The sequence below is a fragment of the Momordica charantia genome (genome assembly GCF_013281855.1).
Source record: "Momordica charantia cultivar OHB3-1 chromosome 1 unlocalized genomic scaffold, Mcharantia_2.0 BLBB01000001.1, whole genome shotgun sequence".
NCBI lineage: Eukaryota > Viridiplantae > Streptophyta > Magnoliopsida > Cucurbitales > Cucurbitaceae > Momordica > Momordica charantia.
In genome coordinates this window covers 232,859-242,636 of record NW_028275157.1, presented here as the reverse complement: position 1 = coordinate 242,636, position 9,778 = coordinate 232,859, and the positions used below count along the sequence as shown (strand labels likewise).

General features: G+C 36.6%; 1 protein-coding gene across 3 annotated transcripts; it reads right to left on the bottom strand.

Annotated features, from left to right (window-relative positions):
• Window positions 1–2,417: 2,417 nt before the first annotated feature.
• LOC111025435 (UPF0481 protein At3g47200-like) lies at window positions 2,418–9,566 on the bottom strand. 3 transcript variants are annotated; one of them, XM_088126100.1, is made up of 3 exons: window positions 9,458–9,539; window positions 6,702–9,246; window positions 2,418–3,986 (listed from the first exon to the last, which is right to left on the bottom strand). In XM_088126100.1, exons 2-3 carry the CDS (start codon window positions 6,774–6,776, stop codon window positions 2,634–2,636), a joined length of 1,428 nt encoding a protein of 475 aa, XP_087982226.1. In that variant the 5' UTR covers window positions 6,777–9,246; window positions 9,458–9,539; the 3' UTR covers window positions 2,418–2,633. The 3 variants fall into 3 exon arrangements, with proteins under 3 accessions (XP_087982226.1, XP_022158992.1, XP_022158990.1); XM_022303300.2 differs by lacking the exon at window positions 6,702–9,246 and having other exon boundaries at window positions 9,458–9,566; XM_022303298.2 differs by lacking the exon at window positions 9,458–9,539 and having other exon boundaries at window positions 6,771–9,451.
• Window positions 9,567–9,778: the final 212 nt, after the last annotated feature.

The window sequence follows — 9,778 nt, the reverse complement described above, 5'->3', positions numbered from 1 at the left end:
GACTCTGACCTCGTCGGACGTTCATCTCTTTTCGCCGAGTATTTTTTATCTAAGACCTTGCGGAGGTCTTGCCTGTTTGGTGAAGAAAGGTGGGTGCACATGTCGTCTCGCCCTCGAGGTCGGTCATTCCCCCCAAGATCAACTTTGATGGGTTCGGTCCAACATACCTCTCTAGGTCTCCACCGGTGGCCTTCGACTTTCCCCTTCTGGGGTCACGCTGGATTTCGAGCTAAAGCAGGTCGGGGAGCGGCATTCCTGCCGTTTGCAGGGCCTCAGTTACGACTGCGACCTGGGCCCCCATAACATCCATCTCTTCTTAGGGGTTGAACACTACCTCAACCTGCAGTCGAGACTTCGACCTCTGGGAGTCCACTCGGGTTTTGAGTTTCCGACCTATCGATGACTGGAATGTGCCTGGTCGAGCCTTCGGGTCTTTCGGCTCTCGATTGCTTGATGTTTAAGAACCTTCCATCATGGCTAGCGGCTAGGCGATCTGGAAACAACGTCATTTCCCACAAACGGGGCCAATTGTTGATGCAAAAATCTACCAAGGCATGGAAGACGACCTGGGAGGTCGGACGGCTGCACTTGGAGCGATTCCTGGGGTACCTGCAAGGAGGTAAACCACTCCGACACCCAAGTCAGTAGATAATCGAGCTTAACAGATCATCTTCAGATAAATTTTCGTACTTGGATTCATGGAGGTGTGGTGTATTTATAGCGGTCAATAGGGTAGATAACCGTCCCATCCGTGTACTTCCTTGCCCACTCCGGATTCCTCCTAGCGACCTCTGGTATATGTTTCGGACCGGTCCTTCCCTTGCTCCTAACAAATGGACTTTGGCGTTTGGTTCGTTTCTAAGTACTTGGCACCGACATGTTAGGTCGGCTTCCTTAGGGTTCCCAGAATAGGTCGGCCACGAACAGTTGGACCCCCAACATCTAGTATTAAAGTGCTAAGACTACTAGCTAAACAGACTTGGTATCTTCCCAGATTACCTAGATTTTACGTTAACCAAACTCCCGTTTGAATTAACGAATTGTAAGAACAATTTATAGTTGTACTAAATGAGCCTTATCCCTAAGCACCCACACTCTATGTTAGAAAATAGATATTGTACACATTAAAGTCTTTCATATCCTACCAAATTCTTCTAAAAACTAATAGAACTAGCAATTCAAGCATGATGATCAATCATCAAAACCATATGGATGAAGCACAAACTTGTTAATCAAGCAAAACAACTTAAATTCTTAGAAATTGGTGTTTAAAAGTAAAAGTTCATAATCCAAAAAATGAGTTTAGTTCAAACTCATTGTAAAATCAAAGGAGAAAAGATAGAAGTTACAGCCCATTTAGAAGAAATGAGATATGAAGGAAAAATAGCATGAATCTTTCGAAATAGCCATGGTATAAAAGTCATCCAACTTTCTTTCCAATCTCTGTCTTCTTCTTCTTCATGGTCAAGTTCCTTCTCCTTGACGGTATTTTCTCTAAGGAAAAAAAAACTTGTAGAATATTTTCTACCCTTTCCTCCTTGGTTTTCTCCCCATATTTCTCTCTAGAATTTTTTCTCCCTTCCTTGGGATTGTGATGATGAGGCTGGGCTTAAAAGCATTGATACCCTTCCTTAATTTTAGGCAACAACCAATTAAGGGGTGCACGGAATCCCGTGAAAATTAGGAGCTTTTACTTTTACTCATACTTTTACAGTAAAAAGAACTTTTATCGTTTTCCTTTGTTCAGCTTTTAGTGTTAGCTCCGATGCTCCAACATCTACTGCACTATTGCAAAATACTTCAATAAATTTTCTTATAAATTTCCCGATATAATGCAGAATATGTTTAACCTCCAAATATTCCATTTATAAGCCTGTAACACTTCTATTCAAGCTAAATCATTAAAAAAAAACTTCTCTCCCCAAGGTAATTTTTCACCGAGAATAACTCTGAGAGTTACATCACTAGGTTATTGCCACTCTGACTAAGTTTCCTATTGCTAGTTACTTAGTTAATTTTAATTTTAATTTTTTTAAATATGCGTATAATTAATTAGTTTTGGGAGGTGGTTTGTTTTTCGTTTTGGAATCTCAATTTGTGGCTACCGTAGATTTACAAGTTTGCCTATCTCCAATAATTAATTCTTGCTAACCGCGTCTTATAGGAATCATTGGATCAATAGCAAAAAGTCCGGTTTGAAGAGGCTCATATAGGAAACGTCTCGATGGAGATTATTAAAAGGAGAAGAGCAATTGGTAATTGCATCTAATAGTAGGTGTTACTCCTTAATAAGCTGTTTTAATTGTCGATCTTCCAATCTTCGTGATCTTGAGCGGTGTCCTAACGAGTCAAAACAATACTTCTTAATAAGTTAGAACAATGTCTCCAAAAATTTTAACGACAAAATAAAGTTGATGTACAAAAACTAAAATATCAAATATTATTGAATAAGAAAATCGTTTTAAACAGATTTATTTAACAACCATATCTGAGATATACATACAATTAATAGCACAATGATAGTGGGAAAATTTCCACAACTATTGTAGTAGATTCTCCCATGCAATAAAGTAAATAAGTAAACAGAGAATTAAGGTTTTACTTGAAAATGTATATGAGACATGGGCTTTAATTTACTTGGAAAGTGACATAGCAGAGAATAAGGTTTGAAGGAAAGTGAGGAGAATGAGAAAAGCAGCAGCAACAAAGGAGATAAAAGCCCATGGCGTATTAAAATAATCACGTCTTAGTGAAGCCATCCGCTTGTTCCACCGTGCTCCACAATGCTCGTGTAAAGCTTCATTGATATGATTGAAGCAGTTACAATCGCCCCGAACGATGACATCTTTACAAAGATCATTAAACAATGTTGAGACTTCTTGGTTATTGCCGCCAATACAGTTGGTTATGATGTTTGCCTTCACAAGTAAACTCACGTCCTGCTCTCTACTGATCAAGCCATTCAAAAACAAGAAATATTGGATTGCATACTTCCCATCATTGTGATATTGCTCAAATGCCATCAGGTTACGCACATAGGTTTCAAAAACATCACCAATTTCCAAAGGTGGGATTTGTAGGACCCTATCTTTGAAGCTTATGTCCATAATGTGTTTGGCTCGCATTGCTTTCTTGAAGACGATGCCAGCCTCCCAAAGCTCGGTTACCGTTGGGGGAAACGTACACTTCTTTCGACTAATAGCCAAAGAATGACTAGTAAAAGAGACGGAGGCTGGGGCTGGGGCGTAGTAGAAGCTTAAGAAATCGACCAAGTGGTTTACTTTGTGTGTGGAGATCATCACACCATGAGGAAGCTCAAGTGTCCGTGGTTTTATCAAAGGCCCACGAGTGTAAAACATGTGTGTAAGTTGCAGAAAGGACAAACCAGCTTCAAGTGAAAATTGGTCGAATAAACCTTGAAGAACGAAGAAGGGAAGTTGATTCTCCAGCATTATCAAGTCACAATATAAATCTGTCATCATAGCACAAAATAATAAAGGATCAAACCGGGTTTCAGTTTCAGAACCTATGCGACAAACCATCATCATAAGCTCCACTATGAAACAACCATCCACAAGCATCATTTTCACAAATTCATCACTATCCATGTTTATGGGTTCCGCATAGCAATTGCGAGCAGTTGTCTCCCAACTCCGGACAATGCCAACAGTGACCTCAATTCCGAAATTTGTACGACGTAGATATCGATCGAGAAATCGAAGTTTATGTTGTTCCATGGGCATCAGATCCTGCCGCCCATGGTGGAAAGGGCCAATGGAGATGATTTGAGGCATATAGGCTTGAAGGTTTCTTTTAAGTAGTCGTCTGGGAACTCGATGGATGTTGCATTCTTCAGCAAGGGGAGGCAGTTCTTGGAGCATTTTTTTTATGGATGAACACACCTCATCAACATTTGTCATATGCATATTGTTGTATGGTTTGTTGTTTTGTACAGCTAAAACACCCAAACAAACTTTTAAAATCTCCTGCAACAAAGGAGAAAATATAATTTGATATCGGTTAGAATTTAAGCTAGTAGATTCATTTCTATACACATGCATGAATTCCTAGGTACATGTACTATACACATGAATTCCTAAGTACATGAATTATTAGATACATGTAAGTTAATGTATTGAGATACATGAATGGTGTGTATACATGTTTCCATATTTATTTTTTGTCTTTTAGAGGTGTCTCTGGGATGTTATATAAATGGATCACTTCCCTCGTTTGAAACCAAGAAGAAGGAAATTGAAGTATTTCAATCAAGAAAAAAAAGAGAACAATAGTCTTCTATTGTGTGTTCTTGAGCTTCATAAGAGAACAAATTTCTTCTCTTCAAAGTTGGTGAGTTTTATAGTGAAAGTGATGGCTTATCAACATTTCCAACAAAGTGGTATCGGAGCCAAGTTCAAAAGATGTTATCTGACAACATGTTGCAGTCTCAACTTCCTCGTTTTGAAGGAAAGAACTATAGACGATGCTGGAGTCAACAAGTGAAGGTTCTTTATGGATCTCAAGATCTTTGAGATATTGTTGATAGAGGATATTTGGAGCTAGAAGGGGAGGATGGTCTTTCACAACAACTCAACGAGTTGAGAGATGTTAGAAAAAAAGACAAAAAGGCATTGTTTTTTTATCTACCAAGCTGTAGATGAAAATATCATTGAAAGAATTTAAGGAGTCCAACTGCTAAAGCAGCATAGGACGAATTGTAGAGTTTGTATGAAGGAAAGGAAAAGGTTAGAATGGTAAGATTGCAAGTACTTCGAGCTGAATTTGATATCATTAGAATAAAGAAGTTGGAACCATTGAAGAATTTTTCAATTGTGTTCTCTCTATTGTTAATAAATTGAGATCAAATGGAGATCTTGTAATTGAAGATCAAATAGTGGTAGAAAAGATCCTTAGAAGCATGACCAGAAGATATGAGCACATTGTAGTAGCAATTGAATAGTCCAAAGATTTGTCAACTCTCTCCATAAATAGCTTGATGGGATCTCTCCAATCTCATGAGCTTAGATTGAAGGGATTTGGTTCTACTCCTTCAGAAGAAGCTTTTCATATGCAGACTTCTCTAGAGGGAGTTTTAGTGGAAGAAGAGGTGGATGTAGTGGTCAAGGAAATGGAAGGCCAATGACTTCAAAAGTTTTGAGTCAGAGAGAAGAGATAATCAAATTTCTTCAAATAGAGGAAGGGGAAGAAGTTCAAGTAGAGGTGGAGGTCGTGAAGATTTTCCTTACATACAATGCTTCAATTATGGACGCTATGAGCATTTTCAAGTAGACTATTGATCTAAAAAGACTAATTCTAATCAGGTGGAAACCAATCTAATGCATGAACAATAAGATGATAATCAAAGCCTTATTTTCCTAATGTCCAAGAAACAAGTGCTGAAGCTATATGGTATCTTGATAGTGGTTGCAGTAATTACATGGCAGGAATAAATGATATTTTCGTAACTCTGGATGAATCTCTTCAAAATGAAGTGAAGACTGGTGACAACAAGAAGCTTACAGTCGATGGAAAAGGAGATATTATCGTTAAGACAAAGAATGAAGCAAAAAGAATCACTGATGTGTATTATGTTCCAGGATTAAAACACAATCTTTTAAGTGTTGGGTAGCTTCTATTAAGGGGACATGATGTTGTCTCTAAAGATAGCATATGCGAGATCAGAACCAAGAATGGAAGTCTCATAATGAAGGTACACATAACTCACAACAAAATATTTCCAATCAAAATGTACTATGAGAAGCTTCTTTGTTTTGAGACTTTAGTGCAAGACACTTTATGACTTTGGTACTATCGGTATGGGCACCTGAGTTTTGACACTTTGTCTAACATGTGTCAGCAACATATGGTGAGAGGAATGCCAAATATTAAAAGGGAAGATCAACTTTGTGAAGCATGTATTTTGGGAAAGCATCATTGAAAAATCCATTTCCAACAGGAGGTTCTTGGAGAGCATCAGAACCTCTCGAGCTAGTCCATACAGACTTATATGGATCCATACGAACTACTACGCTTGGAGGTAATCGTTATTTTATGACATTTATTGATGACTATAGTCGGAAGACATGGATTTACCTGTTAAAAGAAAAAAGTTCTACTTTCGAGTATTTCAAAACATTCAAGGCAATGATTGAAAATGAAAGCAACTTGAAATTGAAAATGTTGCATTCTGATTGTAGAGGAGAATATATTGCTTTTGAAGATTTTTTTAAGAAAAATTAAATCAAGCATCAAAAGATTATTCAAAGAACTCCTCAACAAAACAAAGTTGCAGAGAGAAAGAACAAAACAATAATGGAGCTTGCAAAAGTATGTTTAAGACCAAGAATCTTCTAAATGAATTTTGGGAAGATGCAGTAACATGTGCTGTGTATCTCTTAAATCGGGCTTCAACCAAAAGTGTTCAAGGTCTTACTCCTCAAGAAGCATGAAGCAGATTATAGTCAACTGTTAGTCACTTAAGAGTATTTGGTTGCATTGCTTTTCTCATGTATCTAATGAGAAAAGAGGTAAGCTAGATGATAAATAAAAAAAAATGCATTTTCGTTGGGTACAGAGAGAGCTCTAAGGCTTATAGATTATTCAATCTTATATGCAAGAAAATTATTATCAGCCAAGATGCCATATTCAATGAAGCAGAATTTTGGAGATGAGATGCAACAATAGAAATCATAATCCATTACTTGTTGACATGAATGACAAAGGAGATGCTCAAGATTCGGAGCTTGAAGAGATTCAACCAGAAATTTCACCTTCATCTCCACTTTCCACTAGTGATGAATCAACTCCACCAAGGAAGATGAGGAATATTCAAGAGATCTATAATGCTTCAAGAAGAATACCTGAAGATGAACATGTTGATTTATTTGCAGATGTTGATCCTATATACTTTGAGAAGGCAATTCAAGATGAAAAATGGAAGGTTGCAATTGATCAAGAGATCGATGCAATTAGAAGAAATGAGACATGAGAGTTAGTCAACCTACTGGAGAATAGAAAAGCTCTTGAAGTCAAATGGGTCTATCAAACGAAGTTGAAGCAAAATCATGAAGTTGATAAATACAAGGCAAGACTCGTCATAAAAGGGTACAAGCAGAAGTATGATGTGGATTATGAATAAATTTTTGCACCTGTGATCTGCTTGGAGACTGCTCAATTGATTCTAGCTCTTGCAGCATAAAATGACTGGAAAATAATCAAATTGATGTCAAGTCAACTTTTCTAAATGGGAACTTGGAGGAAGAGATATATGTTGAGCTACCCCCCTGATTTTGTGAAGATTAGAGACGAGAATAAGGTGTGTCAATTGAAGAAAGTATTGTACGGGCTAAAGCAAACACCGAGAGCCTGGTATAGTCGTATTGATAGCTTCTTCCTAAAGAATTATTTCAAAAGATGTCCATATGAACATGCTCTCTACACTAAAGAAGACAAAAATGGTAATTTCTCTTGATCATCTGTTTATATGTCGATGATTTAATATTTTCGGAAACTTCAACATGAAGCTTGAAGAGTTCAAGAGAGCACGAAGAAAGAATTTAATATGAATGAAATGGGCTTATTTCATTACGTTCTTGGCATTGAAGTTAAGCAAAGTGATATTGTGATTAATATTTTCTAAAAGAAGTATGTGAAGGATTTGTTGTTCAAGTTCAAAATGGAGAATGCTTATCCTGCCAGTACTCCTATAGAAGTAGGTTTGATATTGAGCAAGTATGATGAGAGTGAAGATTTTGATGCCACCATCTATAGAAGTCTCATTGGAAGTTTAATGTATTTAACTACAACTAGACCTGATCATATATTTTCAGTCAGTTTATTGAGTAGATTTAAGGCATCACCAAAGAGAAGTCCTTAGGAAGCTGGAAAAAGAGTTCTTCGATATGTTCAATGGAACTATTTATCATGGAATTAAGAAGAACATGGATAATGTTCTTGTTGGATATAGTGATAGTGGTTGGGGAGGAAATATGGATGATTATAAAAGCACTTCTGGATATGTGTTTAGTATTGGTTATGGAGCAGTTTCATGGGCATCAAAGAAGCAGGATGTTGTAGCATTGTCAACAACCGAAGCTGAATACATCTCTTTATCTACAGCCAGTTGTCAAGCACTTTGGGTGAGAAAGGTGCTACATGAATTGAAGTGTCCTCAAGAAAAAGGGAGTATCATGTTTTGTGACAATACCTCATCAATGTCTCTTTCGAAGAATATCCAATTTTTCATGGAAGGAGTAAACATATAAAGACCAAATATCGTTTCATCATAGAATTGATCAAAGATGAAGAAGTATGCATCAAGTATTGCAAGACACAAGATCAAGTTGCAGGTATATTTACAAAAGCATTGAAGATAGACTTGTTCTTGAAAATGAAGGAGAAGCTTGGAGTTATGAAAGTCTAGCTTAAGGGTGATGTTAGATTTAAGCTAGTAGATTCATTTCTATACACATGCATGAATTCCTAGGTACATGATTTGTTAGTTCCATGTAAGTTAATGTATTGAGATACATGAATGGTGTGTATACATGTATCTATATTTATTTTGTGTCTTTTAGAGGTGTCTCTTGAATGTTATATAAAGGGATCACTTCCCTCATTTAAAACCAAGAAAAAGGAAATTGAAGCATTTCAATCAAGAAAGAAAAGAGAACAATATTTTTCTCTTGTGTGTTCTTGAGTTTCATAAGAGGTCAAATTTCTTCTCTTTAAAGTTGGTAAATTTTAGTGAGGGCTTATCAACCTTTCCAACAATATCTTCTTCAGCATGCACGAGATACATACATATTTCAACTCAAGTTAATAATTGAACTCTTAAATTTTACTATCACTAGCCATATGAATCGAAGAAGAAAGAGGAAAAATAGAAAGGAAAATGTTATATAGAATCTCTGGAGGTGGAAGGATTTGAACTTATGATCTCTTAATTAGAGATGAGTGTAAATTGCGGTAGAATTAAGCTCAATATAGAAATGTTAGCAATAACACAGAAGTTTAAAGCAACATAAAAATTAATTAGTAATATAGAAATAGAAATTAAATAAAGTAATAATAAGACAATTAAAAAGAAAAAATAATGATTTCTCTCTCTCTCCAAAAGTCTTCCCCCGGGTCTCATTCTCTCCCTCTAAAAATCTGCCAAATTTTGTTTCCAGAAACCACTTGAAACTAGATGTAAAGCACTCTTCTGAAACTCATGTCTTTGATTAGCTTCACTTTGAATAAGGTCTGTTCGTTTAGAGTAGAGGGAGAAATAGAATAATAATTAACTTTCCTTTACCACAAATAATATTATGGAATTAATATAAAAGAAAAAAAAACATATCCAGTCAGCTCTGCGTCTAGTTTAGTTAATTTAGTGTCTAAATAAAAGTATTTAATGTTGAATAAAGAGTGGTGGAATTATGGAATAGAGAGACAGAGAGATTAAGTAACTTACCTGCAACCTGCAACTGCAAATAGAAGGGGAAGAAAGAAGAGAGTCACTCAAGTGATGGGCAATGAAATGGGTGGGTGTCACAATTCACAAATAGGCCCACGTTATAATTACAAAATTTTGTTAGGTTGCGACTTTGGAGTGGTTAAGGACAAGTCAAAGTTAAACACCTATGTCCAATCCAAGATAATATATTTCAGCACTTTACACACCACCGTTCACAAAACTACACCTATTCAGCATCTATGAACTATTAATATATATAATTTCACCTTATGGGATGGAGGTTCAAACTCATAACCTCGTGGTTGGAGGAAGGTGTCA